The sequence below is a fragment of the Pan troglodytes genome, chromosome 8, assembly GCF_028858775.2.
Source record: "Pan troglodytes isolate AG18354 chromosome 8, NHGRI_mPanTro3-v2.0_pri, whole genome shotgun sequence".
Taxonomy (NCBI): Eukaryota; Metazoa; Chordata; class Mammalia; order Primates; family Hominidae; genus Pan; species Pan troglodytes.
In genome coordinates, this window is record NC_072406.2 from 58,259,809 (window position 1) to 58,283,877 (window position 24,069).

Consider the following 24,069-nt stretch of genomic DNA (forward strand, 5'->3'; position numbering starts at 1 on the left):
CGCAATAAAAAGTGATAATGGGGACATCACCACCGATTCCACAGAAATACAAACTACCATCAGAGAATACTATAAACAACTCTATGCAAATTAACTAGAAAATCTAGAAAAAATGGATAAATTCCTCGACACATACACCCTCTCATGACTAAACCAGGAAGAAGTTGAATCCCTGAATAGACCAATAACAGGCTCTGAAATTGAGGCAATAATTAACAGCCTACCAACCCAGAAAAGTTCAGGACCAGATGGATTCACAGCCGAATTCTGCCAGAGGTACAAGGAGGAGCTGGTACCATTCCTTCTGAAACTATTCCAATCAATAGAAAAAGAGGGAATCCTCCCTAACTCATTTTATGAGGCCAGCAGCATCCTGATACCAAAGCCTGGCAGATACACAACAAAAAAAACAATTTTAGACCAATATCCCTGATGAAAATCGATGCAAAAATCCTCAATAAAATACTGGCAAACCGAATCCAGCAGCACATCAAAAAGCTTATCCACCAGGATCAAGTGGGCATCATCCCTGGGATGCAAAGCTGGTTCAACATACACAAATCAATAAATGTAATCCAGCATATAAACAGAACCAAAGACAAAAACCACATGATTATCTCAATAGATGCAGAAAAGGCCTTTGACAAAATTCAACAACCATTCATGCTAAAAACTCTCAATAAATTTGGTATTGATGGGACATATCTCAAAATAATAAGAGCTATTTATGACAAACCCACAGCCAATGTCATACTGAATGGGCAAAAACTGGAAGCATTCCCTTTGAAAACTGGCACAAGACAGGGATGCCCTCTCTCACCACTCCTATTCAACATAGTGTTGGAAGTTCTGGCCAGGGCAATCAGGCAGGAGAAAGAAATAAAGGGTATTTAATTAGGAAAAGAGGGAGTCAAATTGTCCCTGTTTCCAGATGACATGATTGTATATTTAGAAAACCCCATTGTCTCAGCCCAAAATCTCCTTAAAGCTGATAGGCAAATTCAGCAAAGTCTCAGGATACAAAATCAATGTGCAAGAATCACAAGCATTCTTATACACCAATAACAGACAGAGAGCCAAATCATGAGTGAACTCCCATTCACAATTGCTACAAAGAGAATAAAATACCTAAGAATCCAACTTACACGGGATGTGAAGGACCTCTTCAAGGAGAACTACAAACCACTGCTCAACGAAATAAAGGAAGACACAAACAAATGGAAGAACATTCCATGCTCATGGATAGGAAGAATGAATATCATAAAAATGGCCATACTCCCAAGGTAATTTATAGATTCAATGTCATCCCCATCAAACTACCAATGACTTTCTTCTCAGAATTGGAAAAATCTACGTTAAAGTTCATATGGAACCAAAAAAGAGCCCACATTGCCAAGACAATCCTAAGCCAAAAGAACAGAGCTGGAGGCATCATGCTACCTGACTTCAAACTATACTACAAGGCTACAGTAACCAAAACAGCATGGTACTGGTACCAAAACAGAGATATAGACCAATGGAACAGAACAGAACCCTCAGAAATAACACCACACATCTACAACCATCTGATCTTTGACAAACCTGACAAAAACAAGAAATGGGGAAAGGATTCCCTATTTAATAAATGGTACTGGGAAAACTGGCTAGCCATATGTAGACAGCTGAAGCTGGATCCATTCCTTACACCTTATACAAAAATTAATTCAAGGTGGATTAAAGACTTAAATGTTAGACCTAAAACCATCAAAACCCTAGAGGAAAACCTAGGCAATACCATTCAGGACATAGGCATGGGCAAGGACTTCATGTCTAAAACACCAAAAGCAATGGCAACAAAAGCCAAAATGGACAAATGGGATCTAATTAAACTAAAGAGCTTCTGCACAGCAAAAGAAACTACCATCAGAGCGAACAGGCAACCTACAGAATGGGAAAAAAATTTTGCAATCTACTCATCTGACAAACGGCTAATATCCAGAATCTACAAACAACTCAAACAAATTTACAAGAAAAAAACAAACAACCCCATCAAAAAGTGGGCGAAGGATATGAACAGACACTTCTCAAAAGAAGACATTTATGCAGCCAACAGACACATGAAAAAATGCTCATCATCACTGGCCATCAGAGAAATGCAAATCAAAACCATAATGATATACCATCTCACACCAGTTACAATGGCAATCATTAAAAAGTCAGGAAACAACAGGTGCTGGAGAGGATGTGGAGAAATAGGAACGCTTTTACACTGTTGGTGGGACTGTAAACTAGTTCAACCTTTGTGGAAGACACTGTGGCAATTCCTCAGGGATCTAGAACTAGAAATACCATTTGACCCAGCCATCCCATTACTGGGTATATACCCAAAGGATTATAAATCATGCTGCTATAAAGACACATGCACATGTATGTTTATTGCGGCACTATTCACAATAGCAAAGACTTGGAACCAACCCAAATGTCCATCACTGATAGACTGAATTAAGAAAATGTGGCACATATACACCATGGAATACTATGCAGCCATAAAAAAGGATGAATTCATGTCCTTTGTAGGGACATGGATGAAGCTGGAAATCACCCTTCTCAGCAAACTATCGCAAGGACAAAAAAACAAACACTACATATTCTCACTCATAGGTGGGAATTGAACAATGAGAACACTTGGACACAGGAAGGGGAACATCACACACCGAGGTCTGTCATGGGGTGGGGGTAAGGGGGAGGGATAGCATTAGGAGATATACCTAATGTAAATGACGAGTTAATGGGTGCAGCACACCAACATGGCGCATGTATACATATGTAACAAACCTGCACGTTGTGCACATGTATCCTAGAACTTAAAGTAGAATTAAAAAAAAAAAAGAAAATTCACTAATTAGGTGTGTGACCTTGGGTAAAGTTCAAGAGCAAAGCTACACAACTTCCCTAAGCCTCAGTTTCTTCATCATTAATTGGGGAAGTGCTCTGAGGCTCAAATGAAGTCATGCACATAAAGCACTCGGCATGGGCAGGGCATCTGAGGGAAGCCTGCACACTTGGCATTGGGCATTGTTATTGTTCTTCCTCAGGCTCCTCTCATGTTGTTCTTTCTTTACAGCAAAGTTGGCCCGAGATGACCAAATTCACATTCTCAAGCAACACCGACGTAAAGAACTGGAAACACGGCAAAAACAATATCGGTGAGTTATGACATCAGATCAAGTGGCCACGGGGCTGTGGTTTCTTCTATCTCAAGAGCATGGTATGAAATGAACCCTTTCCACAGTGTATGGACTGTCACTGCTGGAAAGTCACCAAGGCACCAGCTCCCAGTGTGGGTGCACAATCCCCAAACTTCACCTTACCTACAACTCCAGACAAGAGATGGAGAGGAGGGTAATGAAAATAACTTTGGATCAACCATATTGGCATGTGGAAGAATGGGCAGAAAAGCTTGAGTGTACCTTAATGTTCTCCATTGTAGGGGTTGCCTCTTACTTCTTATGTCTTCTTATAACAATTCAATTATAAAAGTGATACATGATCAGCAACAAAATTGACAACTCTTCAGCCAACTGACCAGAGGATTCAAACCATTAAAATGAGCAATAAGAGAAAAATCAATACAGAAATTAAAATGAATAAAAAAGGAAAAATGAGACTCATAAAATGAGGGAAAATCAATACAGAAATTAAAATTAATAAAAAAGAATACTATGAACAATTGCATGCCAACAAACTAGTTAAATGAAATGCGGAAATTCCTAGAAAGACGCAAACTGCCAAAACTGACTCATGAAGAAATAGTTAATCTGAATAAACCGATCACAACCAAAGAGATTGAATTAGTAATTCTAAAATTTCCCACAAATAGAAGCCCAGACCCAGATAGCTTCACTGGCTAATTCTATCAAACATTTAAAGAATTAATACTGATCTTGCATAAACTCTTTTAAGAAATAGAAGGAACACTTCCCAATTCATTGTCTCATACCCATATTATACCAAAACTAAAGGCATCACAAGAAAACTATAAACCAATATCCCTTAGCAATATAGATATAAACATTTTCAACGAAATACTAGCAAACCTAACCCAGAAGTATATAAAAGGCATTAAACAATATGAACATGTGGGATTTAGCCCAGGAATGCAAAGTTGGTTAAACATCCAAAAATCAATTAATTGAATTCACCATATCAACAGAGTAAAGAACAAAACAAAACAAAGTACATAAGCATTTCAATAGACATACAAAAAAGGCATTTGACAAAATCCAACACCCATTCGTGATAAAACACTCAAAAAATAGGAACTGAAGAAAATGTCCTCAACCTGATAAAGGTTTGAAAATTCACAATTAGGCTGGGCGTGGTGGTTCACACCTCTAATCCCAGCACTTTGGGAGGCCAAGGCGGGTGGATCACGATGTCAAGAGATTGAGACCATCCTGGCCAACATGGTGAAACCCCTTCTATACTAAAATACAAAAAGCAGCTGTGTGTGGTGGCATGCGCCTGTAGTCCCAGCTCCTCAGGAGGCTGAGGCAGGAGAATCACTTGAACCCAGAAGGCGGAGGTTGCAGTGAGCTGAGATCATGCCACTGCACTCCAGCATGGTGACAAGCAAGACTCCGTCCCCCCACATACACAAAAAAAGAAAATTCACAGTTAACATTATACTTAATGATGAAAGGCTGAATCCAGAAACAGGATAAAGATGTTCACTTTTGCTACTTCTATTCAACATTGTACTGGAGGGTCTAGCCAGCTCAGTTAGGGAATAAAAAGATAAGTAAAGGCACCCACACTGGAGTACAGTAAGTAAAACTACCACAATTTACAAATAACACGATCTTATATATAGAAAATCTGAAGGCATTCACCAAAAGAAATTATTAGAACTAATAAACCACCAAGATTGCAAGATAAAAGATAATCAATTGTTTTTCTATACATTAACAACCAACTATGTGAAATAAAAGAAAAAGTTCAATTTACAATAGCATCAAAAACAGTAAACATTTATGAATAAATTTAACAAAGTAGTCTGAGACTTGTACAATGAAACTACAAAACATTGTTTAACATTATTAAAGAAGATCTAAATAGGTTGAAAGATATTTCATGTTCATGAATCAGAGGACTTAATTTTGTTAAAATGGCAATACCCCACAAATTAATGTACACGTTCAACACAACCCTTATCAAAATTCTAGCTGATTTCTTTGCAGAAATTGACAAGCTGTCAATTCTGCAAATTCATATGGAAATGGAAGGGACCCAGAATAGCCAAAACAATCTTGATAAAAAGAAAACAAAGATGGAGGACTTGCACTTCTCAATATCGAAATTACTACACAGCTATAGTATTCAAGACAATGTGATATCGGCATACGGATAGATATATGGATCAATGAAATAGACTTGAGAGTCCAGAAATAAGCCCTTACACTTGTGGCCAATTAATTTTTGACAGAAGCAGCAAGACAGTTTAACAGAGAAAGAATAGTCTTTTCAACAAATGGTCCTAGCAAAACTGGATAGCCACATGCAAAAGAATGAAGTTGGATCCTTAGCTCACACCATATACATAAATTAACACAAAATGAGTCAAATACCTACCTAAATGTAAGAGCTAAAACTATAAAACTCTTTTAAGAAAACACAGGAGTAAACCTTCATGACTTTGGATTTGACAAAGGACTCTTGATATGACACCAAAAGCATCAGCAACAAAAGAAAAATAAAGTGATAAAGTGAGGTCATCAAATTTACAAACCTTTATGTTTCAAAGGACACCATCAAGAAAGTGAAAAGATGAACCACAGAATGGAAGAAATATTTACAAATTGTATATCTGATAAGGGCCTTCCATCCATAATTTATAAAGAACTCTTACAACTCAATAAAGACAAATAGTCCAATTAAAAAATGAAAAAAATGAGTGAGGATCTGAATAGATATTTCTCCAAGGACCCATCAGTCATCTAGGAAATGCAAATCAACACCATAATGAGATACCACTTGATACTCACTAGGATGGCTAGAATAAAAAAATCCGACAAGAACAAGTGTTGACAAGGATGTGGAGAAATCAGAACCCTCATACACTGCTGGTGGGAATGTAAAATGGCACAGCTGCTTGGGAAACAGTCTGCTAGCTCCTGACTGTTCAACAGAGAGTTACAATATGACAGCATTTCCACTCTTAAGCATATTCCCAACAGAAATGGAAACATATGCCCACACAAAAACTTGTACATGCATGATTATAGCAGCATTACCTGTAACTATCAAAAAGTGTACACAACCCAAAAGTCCATTAATGGATGAATGGATAAAATATAGTATATCTATATAATTTGACCATGAAAGAAGAATGAAATACTGACACTTGTTACAACATGGATGAATCTCAAAAACATTATGCTAAGTGAAAGAAACCAGTCACAAAAGATCATATATTGTATGATTCCTTTTATATGAAATTTCTGGAAAAGAAAAATCTGTACAGATATAAAGTAGATTACTGGTTGCCTAGGGGCAGGGAATGAGGAAGTGGTCATGGGAGTGACAGCTAAAGGATACAGTGTTCCTTTTGCCGGGGATGAAAATATTCTAAAACTGATGGTTGTCCATTGTGTAAAAATTAATACTAAACATCCTTGAATTGAACACTTTAAATGGATAAATTTTACAGTATGTGCATTATATTTCAATAACGCTGCTAGATAAATTTAAAAATTAATTCAAAATGGATGATAGATCTAAAAGTAAGGGCCAACAACATAACACTCTTGGAAGAAAACATACAAGTAAGTCTTCATAATCTTGGGTTCGGCAAAGTCTCTTAGATATGGCACCAAGAACACAGGCAGCAAAAGAAAGTAGACAAGTTAGATGTCATTAAAATGTAAAAGATCTATGCTTCAAAGGACATCATCAGTAAAGTGAAAAGACAATCCACAGAATGGAGAAAATATCTAAATCATATGTCTGATAAGGGACTTGTATCCAGAATATATAAAGAACTCTGACAACTCAATTTTAAAATATTCTGTACAAAAAACCCTGTTTAAAAATTAGCAAAGGATTTAATTAAATAGTTCTCCAGAGAAAATTTGTGAATCTCCAATAAGCACGTGAAAATATGCTCAACATTATTAATCATCAGGAAATTTCAAATCAAAACCACAAGATACAATTTCACACCCACTAAAATGGTTAGAATAAAAAAGACAGATAGTAACAAGTGCTGCCAAGGATGCGGAGAAACTGGAACCCTGATGCTGCTACCGGAATGTAAGATGATGCAGCCACTTCAGAAAACAGTTTAGTGGTTCCTCAAAATCTGAAACCCAGCTACAATATGACCCAGCAATTCTACTCCTAGGCCTCTACCCAAGAATATTGAAACCACATGTCTATACAAAACTTGTACACACATATTTATAGCACCATTGTTCACAATAGTCAAAAAGTAGAAACAACCTAAATTCCATTAACTGAGGAATGAATAAACAAAATATAGTTTATCCATACAATGGGATATTTTTTGGCATCAAAAAGGAATGAATGCCAGGCGCGGAGGCTCACGCCTGTAATCCTAGCACTTTGGGAGGTTGAGACGGGCAGATCGCTTGAGGTCAGGAGTTTGAGACCAACCTGGCCAACATGGTGAAACCCCATGTCTACAAAAATACAAAAATTAGCCGGGCATGTTGGTGCACGCCCGTAATCCCAGCTGCTTGGGAGGCTAAGGCAGGAGAATCACTTGAACCCAGGAGGCGGAGGTTGCAGTGAGCCTAGATCCCGCCACTGCACTCCAGCCTGGGCGACAGAGCAAGACTCCATTTCAAAAAAAGAAAAGAAAAGAAAAGAAATGAACTACAGATAGATGCCAAACACTGAATGAACTTCAAAAATATGCTAAATGGAAAACTCACTTACGGAAGACCCCATATTGTATGATTCTATCTGTATGAAATGTCCAGAATAGGCAAACCCACAGAGTCAGATTAGTAGGTGAGTAGTTGCCTAGCACTAGGAGTTGGGGAGGGGGAACAAGGAGTGAGTGTTAATGGGTTCGAGGTGTCCTCTGGGGATGAGATTATTTCAGAATTGGGTTATAATGATGGTTACACATACAACTCTGCAAATATATTAAAATCTTTTGATAGCATATTTTTGAGGGGTGAATTTAATGGTATGTAAATGTATCTCAATAAAGCTTTTTGGAAGATAATAACGCATTACAGAGTGCTCCTCTGGAAATGGGTGGCTGATGGGCTGTATCCAGCCTCTACAAGTGTTTGATGGATCATTATTGACTTATGAGTAAACAGAGATATTCTTCAGGCTTCCCCAGTCCACACCTGTCTGTTGTCTATATCAAAGTTTTCTTTCATTTCATTTCCTGCTTTGGCCCCTGGAAACATTTGAGTCTGTGCCTCCTTCCAAGGGAAGAAAGTGGAAGGAATCGTTCTACATGGACAGTGAAGTTACCTGGGCTGTGGAGGGGCCTTTGGGAGCCAATATTGTGATACTTTTCTACATATCCCTCAATAGTTGAACTTCTTACAAGGAATATGTAGTATATCTGGGTTTTTTTAACTCAAAAAAGTAAAAGAAGGAAAATAATATAGAGCCAGAAAAATACCTATTTTCTGTATGAATTATGAATTTTATGAACTTTTTCATAAAAATTCATGTTTAATTGTTTTCACTTTGTCTTATTCACTTTTTAAAATTTGGGATTGTGCTATATATACCACTTTGCATCCTCCTTGCTGCCCTTTAGCAGTGTAGCAAAAATCATTTTCCCATATTTTCAAAATCTCATCATAAACATTATTCTAGTTTCTATGTACTATTCCATTGGATGGATGCCTCATCATTCACTTAAACACCCAGCTTCCCTGGACATTTAGGAGGTTTCTAATTTTTGTATTCTTATAAGCAATGTGAAAACCCTTGTATGTGAAATTTGTATGCATTATTAAGTATTTTCCTAGGACAGATGCCCAGATATGAAATTACCAAATAGTAGAAGTTATTAGTATACATTGACAAATTTCTCCTTGAAAATCTTTAACCATTTGGGAGGCTGAGGTGGGTGGATCACCAGGTCAGGAGATCAAGACCATCCTGGCTAACACAGTGAAACCCCGTCTCTACTAAAAAATACAAAAAATTAGCCGGGCGTAGTGGCAGGCGCCTGTAGTCCCAGCTACTTGGGAGGCTGAGGCAGGAGAATGGCGTGAACCTGGGAGGCGGAGCTTGCAGTGCACCGAGATTGCACCACTGCACTCCAGCCTGGGCGACAGAGCAAGACTCCATCTCAAAAAAAAAAAAAAAAAATCTTTAACCAGTTTTCACGAGCCATTATGGGTCCCTGTTTCATCAAACACTTGCCATAACTGAGCAATATCTTCATTTTTCTTAATTTTTCTAAGTTGCAACAGCATCTCTCAACCCTGTAGCTCCTTCTTCCCCTATGCCCAGCCACCCACTGCTGTCAAGGGGTGAGAAATCCCACACCAAGAACACAATTGCCCCACCTCAAAACTGTCTTTAGCTTCATCCCCCTTTTCATCAAAAACATTCCTTGAAACAGAATAAAGAAACAAGAAACAGCCACACGTATGTGGGTACTGGGTCTGTTACGGAGGGCTCGGCTGATGGGTGGCACTGGGCCACTGGACATGCATCTCGAGGACAGGGGCCAGCCAGCACGGACGGCTGAAGGAGAAGGAGAAGAAATCAGACTCCACCTCTTGCCATTCAGGAGACTCAGCTTGGGGTTGATTAGACTTAAAAGTTAAAGGCAAAACTGTAAGACATTTAGACTACAGGTGATTATTCTTCCAGGTCTCAAGCTAAAAGGATTTTTCAAACAAGACTCAGAACATATTAAACACAAAGGAAAAGATTGGTAAGTTTGCCTCCCTCAAGATAAGGACACTCTGTTCATTGAAAGACACCAGGAGAGAGTGAAGGCAAGTCATGGAGTGATTGACGAAAATTATTCCTAGTATGTGAAGGACCTACAAATCTTTAAGAAGGGGAGTGTCATTCACTAGAAAATGGGCAAGAGGTTTGAGTACTTACTGTACAAAATATAAGCAGGAAGTATACAAAAGGTGTTCAGCTTCATTAGGAATCGGGGAAATCAGAAGATCACAGTGAACTGCTGCTACTACCACACACATGCCCCCAGATGGGCAACACTTCAACAACTGACAACACCTGAGTATTAAAGAAGATCCAGAGGGCTGGGAACACTCACATACCACCGGCAGGAGGACAAGTTGATATGACCTCCGTGGAAAACAATTTAGCAATATGTCATAAAACTGAAGCTACATTATAATCTATGACCCAGAAATCCTATAATGGGATCCAAATTTGTGTGCATGTGCGCCTGGATACTCACAACAGCATTACTCATGATGGCCAAAAAATGGCAACAACTCAATATCCAACAAACAGTAGAACAGACAAATAAATTGTCAAGGAAAATTCTACACTGCAAGGAAAATCAACAAACTGCTGCTAACATGGACAAACCTCACTGACGCAGTGTTGAAGGAAAGAAGCCAGGAGCGTGTCTCGCCAATTCGTAACTTTGGAATTAAATTGTTTAGGGAGGTGTGTCGTAGCGGAACCTTAAACAATAACAAGAAAATGATTATCATAAAGCCGAGGATGGTCATTACCGGGGATGGAAGGAGGGTTGATTGGGAAAGGTGGGGGTGAGGGTACGGACAATGTTCTGATTTTTTACCTGGATGGTATTCGTACAGGTGTTTTGTACATTTTTCTGCATGTGTGAGTGTGTGTGTGCATATATACGTATCCATACATATTTTATATATTCTATTTCCCAATTGAAAAATCAAAAATAAAACTTGCATGCCATTAGCGTCAAGTGTGGGAGAGTAACCTGCTGTGCTGTGGGTCATGTTAAGGGTTTATAAATGTGTGATTTGTTTTAGAGTATTTGTGCACAAGCCTCTCAGCTCAAGCACCATATGATGTGTTTCCAGACTTCTATACCTGGTGCAGTGCACACGTTGTGCTTGAGCTCTGCCTTCCATCCCAAAGGGCTGTTGTTTCTATGCTTCTTCCTCGGCTTCCCTCCCTGTTTCAGACACCTATGGCAAAGCCCCTGCAGCCAGTTCTCAGAGTACTTCTGGCCTGTGAATCTGGGTTAAGATAAAATGCCCGTAAAATTCATTTAATTTGTTATAAGCCACTAACACTTTAGTATGAATTAGTGGGGAATCTAATTAGACTTTGCTATCTACTCATCTAAGATAACACAAACTAGCCCAATTATCTGGGAGCTACTTAACATTATCATAATCTTGCAGCAGGGGGCTTCTGGTGAGATCGTTTCCCCCTTTCTTAGATTTAATCATTTTTTTCTTCCTCCTTCCACTCATCTGTCCTTTTCAGAAACCCTCCTTTGCTTCCGTTCAGGAAACACTGAACTTTGCACTGTCTGCACAATCCTGGAGTTCCTCTTTCTCAGAAGATTTCTCAGGCTTCTAGATCAGAGTTTGGAAGTAAAGCAATGACTAAGAATAGTCTCCACTATGTCAGAAAGCTGGCGCTTCTTGCAGGCCCTCCTTACTAACTCAGCCACGCAGGGAGAAGGAGAAGCAGACCCAGGTCATAGCCCACAGCTTGTGCTCTCCCACTGTGACCACATCTGTCGGTGTTACATGCACACTCACACACAGCAGTAAATGGCAAAGTGTAGGTGTTTGTTAATCGATATAATTTAATCTAATCATTATGTGACCTGCACTTTTCACTCATCACTAAGTATTGAAGAGGATCTGGTTGACAGATAGATGTGGTTCATGCAGTTAACTTCTTCATGGCATATCAGTATCTGAATAACCCATGTGCTCGTCCGCTCTCCTGCTGATGGGCATGCGGGCTGTCTTTAATTTCTAGCTGTTGCAAACCAAGCGACAGTGAGCTTTCTCACACATCTCTCTGTGCTCTCATGGAAGAGTTACTGTAGGGAATATTCCAAGAAGTAGAGTTGCAGGGTTGCAGACCACGTGTTTTTAAGCTTTCTAGATATTGCTGATTGTTTTCCAAAGGCATTCTGCCAGTGGACACCCCAGTAACTGTTTCTGAGATTCACTGTTTCCCTGTATCATCAACACTTCGCATCTTCAGATGTTTTCATTCTTGCGTGTGAAATAGTATCTCATATATTTTCCCCTTCTTAAACTGCTACTATTTCTTGCCTTCTGGGAATGCACCATAATTTACTTAGCCATTCCCCTATTCACTGACGTTCAGTTCATTTCCCATTTGTAGATGTGTTTGTTTGTTTTGGGTATTGCAGTACAAACAATGCTGCCAGAACCAACCTTGTACAAACATCTTGATGTACTGGTGCTTTAATTAATGGCAGATCCATTTCCAGAACTCAGATTGCTGGAACAAATCAGCATTTTTTCATCTTAAGAAATACCGACAAAAATCCTTTCACAAAATTGTATCGTAATTTGCAGTTCTACCAGCTGTGTATGAAAAGATACTTTTGCCCATCCATACATTTGTCAGTACCCGATGACCTTGTTTGACAGTCTAAAAATCCCTAAGACCTTGTGGTTGTTTTAGTCTGCACTCCCCTGACCACTAATAAGCATCACTGCATTGCCTATTTATAAGCTTTTTTTCCCTATTGTTCTTTCAATTATTAATCTAAAGGAGCTCTTTCTATATCAGGATAGTATCCATTTGTTACATATGTATAGCATTTATTATTTGTCTTCTGTTGCTTTTGCCCCAGGAGATTTTAGTTCTTTATTTTATTAACTATGTATTGTTTACATCTATAACTTTTGGGCTTCCTCCTTTGCTTAAGAAAACCCTCTCCATCCCAGTGTTACACAAATACTTCCCCCGTAATTTTGTCTAATACTTTTATAATTTCCCCTTTGAGTTTAGAGCTTTCATTCATCCACCTTTTTTTTTTTTTTTTTGAGACAGAGTCTTGCTCTGTTTCCTAGGCTGGAGTGCAGTGGCATGATCATGGTTCACTGCTGCCTCAAACTAACCCAGGCTCAATCCATCTTCCCATGTCAGCCTCCCAAGTAGCTGGGGCTACAGGCGTGCGCCACCATGCCCCACTCCTGCCACGTGTTTTCATACATACCTGGGTGGAACTCTCCCGGTAGCATTCGTTCCTGACTTGGATGACAGGGATGATGTCTTTCCTCCTTCCTGACTTGGATGACAGGGATGATGTCTTTCCTCCTGACTTGGATGACAGGGATGATGATACCCATGGTACAAGCTGGCATAGGATGGCAGTCATGAGCTCTGGATTCGAGTGTCTGGGCTCAACTCACACTTACTGGCACTTTCTCCAGTCCTGTGAAAGTTGTTTAATCTGTCTGTGCCTCACTTCCCTCATCTGTAAAATGAGGGAAATAACAGTGCCTTCCTTTTAGGGGTTTGAGATAATAGGTTAAACCATGAAAACACAGAGAATAGTATTAGGCACATAGAAAGCACTGGATAAGTGTTGGCGAGTTTTGTATTATGTATACATAGTTTCTGGGTCTGTTTCCGCACTTTATGTGTTAGCCTATTTTTCTACTCGAGACCCCAGCACCAGCTTTTGGTTATCATAACTTTCTAATAAATGTTAATGTCTGTTTCATATCTCACTGTTCTTTCTTAAGATTTTCATAATGAGAATTACTTTGAACTTCACATAACTGTGTTATGTGTTGGCATTTTACTGAGATTCAGTCTTTCCATCCAAGAACACAGCGTGTCTTTCCACCTCTCTAGATCCTGTGTCAACGTCCTTCCATAGAATTTCTAGTTTTCTTCATGCAGGTCCTTCACCTTTCTAGCTACTCTACATTTAGCATTTGCTGTTCTGAGTAGGATATTTTTCTGTTTGCAAAAATATTGCTGGGATAAACGTAAATTACTTGTTTCTTACATTTACTGTGTGTTGGTCCCTTACTGAATTCTTTCATTGGTTCTAATCACTTGTTTTTGTTTGTTTGTTGTTAGTGAGTCTGGTTAGCTAATGTGCTCATATTATCTAAATGTTAACAATTTTGTCTCTTACTTTCCATTATCTACACCACTGATATTCTTTTCTTATTCCACGTCTGGAATTCCCAAAACAAGTAGTGGTAGTAGTGATGAACATCCCTCTCATATTTTTGTTTCTTTGTTTACTATTTTATTTGATGTAGTTTTATAATGCATATTCTTTGCTGTATTTAGGAGTTTATTGATTCATTCTAATTTAATTTTTGTTCAGCTGAACTTGTTCAATTAATTTCCTCAGAAGGTCCATGTGTAGTGTAAGATCTGAGTCTGTGCTTGTCCTCCTGTCCCCCTACCCATCCCCTCAAACAAATTCCCCTGCCCTCATTGATAATATGAGAGGCTTAGATGACGATCTAAAAAAAGTGGGTATACACTTCAGTCCTCCCATTTTCAGAATGACAGAGGAGAAATCTAATGATAGTTTGATTGTTTCTTTTCCTAGAGTTTCTATCTCCCTCCCTCCCCCACTTTCTTCCTCTCTCGTTCACTCTCTGCATCTCTTTCCTTCTCTCTCTCTCTGTTTCTCCTGTCTCTTGGACATTTTAAAATTTAATCAGTATATACCTAGGTGTATCTTTTTACTTTTTTTTTTTTTTCCCCCACCTAGGACTTGTCATTGAGAAAAATGATGAGACAAGTCTCAATCATTTTAGGAGATTTATTTGCGAAAGTTAAGGACGCATGCCCGGGAGACAGCACTATGCCTTTCTCTGAAGGTGATTTTGAGGGCTCCAAATTTAAAGGGCAAAGGGCGGGATATTGAGAAGTACACAATTTTCATGTAAGAGCAGGGCAGGGAAAAATAGTTATTCATGCCTTTCTCTGGCTCAGTGAATCTGCATTTTTTTTAACATAAGATGACATAAACAAATGAGGCAGAGGAAAAATGCAGGGAGTCTGCATTTTACATAAGAGAACATAGATAAAGTAAGGCAGGGGAACAATCAGATACGCATTTGTATCTGGTGGGTGACTGCACTTGTAAAGATAAGCTATCAATTTGCATTGCCATGGTGAAATTTTAACAGTTCACTGGGAATTTCCTTGTGAGCAAAATATGGTGGAGACATGTAGCTTTTCATCATAGCCATCTTATTTAGGAACCAAAAGGGGGAGGCAGGTTTGCATGACACAGTTCCCAGCTTGACATTTCCCTTTGGCTAAATGAGTTTGGGGTCCTAAAATTTAATTTCCTTTCACAGACTTAAGATATTGAAGTATTTTTCAGCTTAAAGGAGTTCTTCTTTTATTTCTTTGATTTTTTTCACTTCCCCATATATTACTCTCTCTCCTTTTGGAGCTTTTACTCCTTGCATATTACATCTGTATCTGGCTTTCATGTCTGTTAATGAAAAGAGTCACACTCTGTGAAATATTTGAAAAGACTTATTCTGAGCCAAATATGAGTGACCAGTGGCCCATGATGCAGCCCCAGGAGATCCTGAGAACATGCACCCAAGGTGGTTGGGGTACAGCTTGCTTTTGTGCATTTTAGGGAGACATAAGACATCAGTCAATACATGTAAGATGGACAGTGGTTTGGTTTTGGAAAGGTGGGACAACTTGGGGGAGGGGAGCTTCCAGGTCATAGGCAGATTCAAAGAGTTTCTGATTGGCAACTGCTTAAAAGGATTATTATCTAAAAACTTGGAATGTCTAGGTTAAGATAAGGGGTTGTGGAAACAAAGTTTTTTATCATGCAGATGAAGCCTCCAGGTAGCAGGCTTCAGGTAGAATCAATTGTAAATGTTTCTTATCAATCTTAAAGAGTCTGTTTTAACGGGCTTAACATCTCTGTGTAGATGTGAATGCTGATCAATTGTGCCTGAATTCCAAGAGGAGGAGAGTACAATGAGGCATGTTTAGCCACCCATTCCTATCATGGCCTGAACTAATTTTTCAGGTTAACTTTGGAATGCCCTTGGCCAAGGGGAGGGTCCATCAGTCAGTTCAGGGGCTTAGAATTTTATTTTTGGTTTATGTCTGTCTCTCATAGTTTCATTTATGGCTTCCATTTCTTTGTAGTTTCACCCTGTATTTGGGTTACATGTTCTTCTATTTTGCACAAAGCACTTCCTGGCACATAGTAGGTGCTCCATAATTAGTTGTCGAATGAACACCTTCTCTCTTCTAGGTGTTAATGAGTTTAGCTTAAACTTTTCTCCTTACATATTTTAAATTCAGCCTAAAAGTTTCTCTGTACATAGTGAACTGTAACCTAACTGGACGTGTAAACAGACTGTCACCTACTCTCATAGCAAGTAACCAAGTCTCAGCCAATCACAGCGGCCAGACTTCAGCCACTCACAGTGGCCAGCTGTTCAAACTGGCCTCAAGTAAGGCAAATGCTGAGCCATCACCAATCTGGCTGTTTCTGTACCTCACTTCCATTTTCTGTACGTCACGTTCCCTTTTCTGCCCATAAATCCTATCCAACTATGAGGCAGCATCAAAGTCACTCTGAGCCTGCCCTGGTTTAGGGGCTGCCCGATTCTTGAATTGTTCTTTGCTCAATTAAACTCTGCTAAATTTAATTTGTCTAAAGCTTTTCTTTTAATACAAGAGACCAAACATCTCACAGTGACTGTTCTCTTTGTCTGTTTCTCTATTGAAGTCTTCATTCAGAAATCATGTTTGTGGTTACAGAAAGTCTTTTTACACTCCACTTATACTAACTGCATCCCCTTAGGATCTCTCTGTCTGTCTGTCCCTCTCTCTCTCTCTCTCTGTCTCTCTTGCTTTCTCTCTCTCTCTTTCTCTCTCTCTCTCATTTTTTTCCCAATAAATTAAATGCCTTTCTACTTCTTTGTTCCTTCTGCCTGGGTGTTCCACTTGGTCTTCCTCAATGGAGTGGGATTCCATCTCCACCAGTTAATGTCTGTGGCCATGCAGGCCTTCCGCTCCTGTGCAGGTCAGCCTGTCAGGATCTCTTAAGCAGCAGTGACCTGCAGTGGAAGGGACATAAACATTTGGTTTCAGGGGGGCAGTAGTGAACTAGCAAGCAAGCTGTCCTGTCCCCATGTGCTGTGAGGCCATCGTCTTCTAACCACACAAGTGGGGCATTTCTGCCCATTGGTGCTGCCACCCTCCATAGACCAGGGCAGGGCATGGGGCAAGAAGGTCTTTTTGGTGCTGAAGAAGTATTCCACATCTGTCCAAGTGGACTATTCACTTAAGAAAACATTAATGCCATTTGCTGGCACAGATGCCCTTGCATGGCTCATTGTTTACATACTGAAAAACATCTAGCTCCACTGAGCTTGTAAAATTAACTAGAGCCCTTGAACTGTCCAGGCAAAGAGAAAATCATCAGTAATATTTAAATTGATATGACTAATGATAGCTAATTAATTGATCATTACTACCAGTGAGGCTACTAAATGGCTCAATTTTAGATATATATTGGAGATGCCTTGAGTCATTTTCCAAAACAAGCAAACAAAAAATTTGTAGACTTGTCCACATTTTTATCCTTGTTAATATACTATCATTGGCATTAATACAAACAGCAAAAATGGAAGGTTTTCTTAAAATCTGAGGACATAGAATATTCTAAATAAACCAACAGTGAGAAATGTAAGGTGCCACATAACAGAAAACACTTGACAAAATGCCTTTGCTGTCAGAAGGATCATATCCGGTCCCTGTTCACTTCTTTTGATCCTAAGGAGAGGCTACTGGGCCAAGAGGACACTGTGACCGTTGGGATTTGGGGAAAGTCAAAGCACAAGATCATATTAAAATAACTCAGGACTTTTTTATGACCCAAAATCTCGATATTTTACTTTCCTCTCAAAAGAAAATTTTAAAAGGAAGGAGAATTAGGAATATAAATGAAAAAGCTAAAACCCTAAAATGTAAAATCTGGTTTTTAAACAAACACAAAATCATTCTCCCTCCCCAAAGAAACTAACAGGATTTCATTTTGTTTTTGTTACCAGAAAGGGGTCCTGATCCAGACCCCAAGAGAGAGTTCTTGGACCTCCACAGGAAAGAATTCAGGGTGAATCCATAAAGTGAAAGCAAGTTTATTAGAAAAGTAAAGCAATAAAGAAAGGCTACTCCATAGGCAGGGCAGTAGCATGGGCTACTCGACTGAGCATACTTACAGTTACTTCGTGATCATGTGCTAAACAATGAGTGGATTATTCATGAGTTTTCCAGGAGAGGGGTGGGCAATTCCAGGAACTGAAGGTTCCTCCCTTTTTTAGACCATATAGGGTAACTTCCTAACATTATTATGGCATTTGTAAACTGTCATGGCACTGGTGGGAGTTTCTTTTAGCATGCTAATGCATTATAATTAGCATATAATGAGTGGTGAGGATGAACAGAGGTCACTTTCATCACCATCTTAATTTTGTTGGGTTTTGGCCAGCTTCTTTACCACAACCCATTTTATCAGCAAGGTCTTTCTGCCCTGTATCTTGCATCAATGTCCTGTCTCATCCTGTGACTTAGAATGCCTAACCTCCTGGGCTGCCCAGTAGGTCTCAGCCTTATTTTACCCAGCCCCTATTCAAGATGGAGTCGCTGTGGTTCAAACACCTCTGACATTTTCACAATTTAAGTTTACTCAATAAGTAAACAAAAAGAAAAGCAAAATAAACATTTTTCAAAAACACAAATGCCCAATGCCACAGGATACGTTTCAAGGATGTCAGGATCTGAGCATGTTTACTGGATGCAGTCCGTGGCTTGTCTTTGGGGAAGCTGCTTTGATTGTAATAATCTCTAAAGCTGCTATTGGCCAGCAGGTGAGAGAGGGAAGCCTTTTAGCCATCTGTGCCTGGGTCCCTCTCCCAGGCCACCTGCTGCCTTGTCGTCCTATTGTGAAGGCATAAGAACTGTCCCATTTCCCCAAATGCCACATGCAGGACATGCACGCAGTCCAGGGCACACACTGACCAAGTTGGCAGAATGGTGGATGTCCAGGTTGGGCATGGCTGGGCAGCCTTAATACCTTCTACCTCCAGTGACTGGCAAGGCAGGCCTCTACTGTTCAATGTCACCTCTAGTAAGTGAGGTCTCCCTAGACTACCTACAGAACTTTTTATGCAGTGGTGCACACCTGTACCACTGTAAGCCCAGTCTCAGGGTTCCCACTCTGATGCTCAGGGCACAGCAAAGTTGGTGCCGCTGGACTTTGGAAGAGGTCCCAGAACCTTACTGGACACAGGGTCAGCCTATGATGTGTTGACTTTATTTTGAGTACATCAATCTCCCCGTGTAACATCGTCTGACAGTGTGGGTGGCCCTCAGCTGAGGGGGCAGACCAAAGGCTGGCATTTAACTCAATTTCTTCTCCTTTCTCATGCTCAGATGGATGGAGTGGAACCCTGGCTTCCCCTTGAGCATCGATGCCAAATGCCACAAGGATTTACCCCGTGATATCCAGTTTGATAGTGAAAAAGGAGTGGACTTTGTTCTGAATTACTCCAAAGCGTAAGTTTACGAGAACTGAGGGACTCTGGGCAGCCCCTCCAGTGGCTGGTGCTGGGGGTGGAACGCTCACTCCTTTCCTCATGGGGTCCTTGGGTTGGGGGAACAGCCTAGCTGAGCCAAACGCTTTGATGATATGTTGGCCATAGAGTGGATTCTCAATGCACAATTGCAGGACAAATGGTATCTTAAAAAAGGCACAACCTAGAGGACTCCAGACACCAGACATACATGTGTTTTTGGCCCAAAGCAGGGGTCTTTAGTTGGAATGCCTCCTCCCCATCCATATCTCATGCTCTCTATGGCCACTTCAAAGGTGTGAAGGCTTTGTGTCCAGGCTGTCACCAAGATGGCAGGTGCTATGGTAAGAATGGCCAAATTGCCAGTGCTGATCCCAGGACATATGTCCCCTGTTCCTCCGTCACAACCCCACGAGGGAGCCACAGTCATCATCCCCATTTTACAGTTGAGGAACTGAGGAATACGGAGGTTGACTACCTTCCTTGCCCAAGGCCCCCAGCTAATAAATGGCAGAGATATAGGTTCTGTGCACCTTTGTTTCATCCTAATGTCTGCAGGGCTTTTTAAAGCTTGCCCAGGCTATCAGGAGACTCTAGGCTGCTTGTTAAACATATGGATCCCCCGACCCTATCCCAGGACTACTGAGTGTAGGGATCTTTAAATCTGCACATTGACCCTATAGGGAATTTTAAAAATCATGTCAGTTTGGCGAAACTATTCCAATCAATAGAAAAAGAGGGAATCCTCCCTAACTCATTATATGAGGCCAGCATCATCCTGATACCAAAGCCTGGCAGAGACACAACAAACAAAGAGAATTTTAGACCAATATCCCTGATGAACATCAATGCGAAAATCCTCAATAAAATACTGGCAAACCGAATCCAGCAGTACATCAGAAAGCTTATCCACCATGATCAAGTGGGCTTCATCCCTGGGATGGAAGGCTGGTTCAACATACACAAATCAATAAATGTAATCCAGCATATAAACAGAACCAATGACAAAAAACACATGATTATCTCAATAGATGCAGAAAAGGCCTTTGACAAAATTCAACAACCATTCATGCTAAAAACTCTCAATAAATTAGGTATTGATGGGATGTATATCAAAATAATAAGAGCTATTTATGACAGACCCACAGCCAATATCATACTGAAGGGGCAAAAACTGGAAGCATTCCCTTTGAAAACTGGCACAAGACAGGAATGCCCTCTCTCACCACTCCTGTTCAACATAGTGTTGGAAATTCTGGCCAGGGTAATCAGGCAAGAGAAAGAAATAAAGGGTATTCAGTTAGGAAAAGAGGAAGTCAAATTGTCCCTGTTTGCAGATGACATGATTGTATATTTAGAAACCCCATCATCTCAGCCCAAAATCTCCTTAAGCTCATAAGGAACTTCAGCAAAGTCTCAGGATACAAAATCAATGTGCAAAAATCACAAGCATTCTTATATACCAATAATAGACAAACAGAGAGCCAAATCATGAGTGAACTCCCATTCACAATTGCTTCAAAGAGAATAAAATACCTAGGAATCCAACCTACAAGGGATGTGAAGGACCTCTTCAAGGAGAACTACAAACCACTGCTCAACGAAATAAAAGAAGACACAAACAAATGGAAGAACATTCCATGCTCATGGATAGGAAGAATCAATATCATGAAAATGGCCATACTCCCAAGGTAATTTATAGATCAATGCCATCCCCATCAAACTACCAATGACTTTCTGCACAGAATTGGGAAAAACTACTTTAAAGTTCATATGGAACCAAAAAAGAGCCCGCATTGCCAAGACAATCCTAAGCCAAAAGAACAGAGCTGGAGGCATCATGCTACCTGACTTCAAACCATACTACAAGGCTACAGTAACCAAAACAGCATGGCACTGGTACCAAAACAGACATATAGACCAATGGAACAGAACAGAACCCTCAGAAATAACAGCACACATCTACAACCATCTGATCTTTGACAAACCTGACAAAAACAAGAAATGGGGAAAGGATTCCCTATTTAATAAATGGTGCTGGGAAAACTGGCTAGCCATATGTAGAAAGCTGAAACTGGATCCCTTCCTTACACCTTATACAAAAATTAATTCAAGATGGATTAAATACTTAAATGTTAGACCTAAAACCATAAAAACCCTAGAAGAAAACCTAGGCAATACCATTCAGGACATAGGCATGGGCAAGGACTTCATGTCTAAAACACCAAAAGCAATGGCAACAAAAGCCAAAATGGACAAATGGGATCTAATTAAACTAAAGAGCTTCTGCGCAGCAAAAGAAACTACCATCAGAGTGAACAGGCAACCTACAGAATGGGAAAAAAATTTTGCAATCTACTCAGCTGACAAAGGGCTGATATCCAGAATCTACAAACAACTCAAACAAATTTACAAGAAAAAAACAACCCCATCAAAAAGTGGGCAAAGGATATGAGCAGACATTTCTCAAAAGAAGACATTCCTCAAAAGAAGACATTCATGCAGCCAATAGACACATGAAGAAATGCTCATCATCACTGGCCATCAGAGAAATGCAAATCAAAACCACAATGAGATACCATCTTACACCAGTTAGAATGGCAATCATTAAAAAGTCAGGAAACAACAGGTGCTGGAGAGGATGTGGAGAAGTAGGAACACTTTTACACTGTTGGTGGGACTGTAAACTAGTTCAACCATTGTGGAAGACAGTGTGACGATTCCTCAAGGATCTAGAACTAGAAATACCATTTGACCCAGCCATCCCATTACTGGGTATATACCCAAAGGATTATAAATCATGCTGTTATAAAGACACATGCACACGTGTGTTTATTGTGGCACTATTCACAATAGCAAAGACTTGGAACCAACCCAAATGTCCATCACTGATAGACTGGATTAAGAAAATGTGGCACATATGCACTATGGAATACTATGCAGCCATAAAAAAGGATGAGTTAATGTCCTTTGCAGGGACATGGATGAAGCTGGAAACCATTATTCTCAGCAAACTATCGCAAGGACAAAAAACCAAACACCGCATGTTCTCACTCATAGGTGGGAATTGAACAATGAGAACACTTGGACACAGGAAGGGGAACATCACACACCAGGGCCTGTCGTGGGGTGGGGAGAGGGGGGAGGGATAGCATTAGGAGATATACCTAATGCTAAATGACGAGTTAATGGGTGCAGCACACCAACATGGCACATGTATACATATGTAACAAACCTGCACGTTGTGCACATGTATCCTAGAATTTAAAGTATAATAATAATAAAAAAAAGACATGGAAAAAAGGAACACAAATCCACAGGAACAGTTGGTGGACTGTGCCTTTTTCCAAAGATGTCTTTAAGGGCATCAATATTTAAAGGAGAACAGGCTGGAAGGAAGAAAGGGAGGGCATGGTCACATTACTGAATCCACATGTTGCAAAAGAAAAGGAGCAGGTAGGGGAATAGTCAGTTATGTATTCCTCTTGCGCTTAGTACATCAGCACTTGATAAGCTGAACACCGAGAGCTACCTGTGGAGATTTTCACCTTTTATCTGTAGCTATCTTCGTTTCTTGCATCACTCAGCTTTCAGCTTAATTTTTCCCTTTTGGCAGAGTGAATTGGGGTCCAAAGATTTTCATTTCCTTTTACACCTAGAATCCTCTGAGGAGCATTAGCACCTCCTAGTGCCAGGCCAACCCCACACCCACAGATGACAGTCTATGAGGGTGGGACCCTGGCTTTGAGTCTGCACACCCAGCAGGTAGACGAGGCTGAGAACCCAGCCAGTCTTCAAAGCTTAAAATAATATTATTTATTTCTAAACACTGTGTCGGTGTTTTGGGGGGGTACAATAATCTATTTTAAGCTTCATGGCCATCCTGGGAGGTAAATAATATTATTGACCATTTCTAGGTGAGGAAACTGAGTCTCCAAGGGGTCAAGGTCAAGGAGTTTGCCTAAAGTCATTTAGGCAGAAATTGGCAAAACCAGGATTTGAATCCAGGTCTGTTTGTGTCCAAAGCTGGGGCATTTTTCTCCTACCACAATTGGGGTCTACTGGAGAGAAAAATTTAAACCTAACATCTGGATTAGTAATGCAGCAGTATCCACCATCTCCCTGGAAACATCACGGCAGTTAGGGGCTCACTTCCCTTCCCCTACTCTGGGATTGGGATTGTTGATCAAAGCCATGTAGATTTAGTGGGATAGGTCCCAGACCAGGATGGGACAAGCAGGACAGAAGGCCCTTGTGAAAGAGGCAGTTTGGAGGGAATAATAAGGATGGTGAGGTAGTGAGGTGGAGAGTACTGCCACCCAGTTTGGAGGGAATGGAGGAATACTGGATGGATGGACAATCAAACCGATGGACAGGCAGATGGATGGGTTGAGGGATGGATGATGAGTGGATGGATGAAGGGAAGGAGGAAGGATGGAAGAAGAGGTGGATGGTGGATGGATGGAGAGATAGATGAGAAATTGATATACGGATGGATGGATTCATGGATGGT

The 24,069-nt window shown here is 40.2% G+C and overlaps 1 protein-coding gene across 1 annotated transcript in view; it reads left to right on the forward strand.

The window, feature by feature from the left end:
- Positions 1-24,069, forward strand: part of ALOX5 (arachidonate 5-lipoxygenase) — a 70,168-nt gene that overhangs the window by 16,773 nt on the left and 29,326 nt on the right. The window contains exons 3-4 of the mRNA XM_016918171.3: positions 3,104-3,185; positions 19,417-19,539. Coding sequence (XP_016773660.1) covers positions 3,104-3,185; positions 19,417-19,539 — 205 coding nt within the window. The remainder of the gene's footprint in view (positions 1-3,103; positions 3,186-19,416; positions 19,540-24,069) is intronic.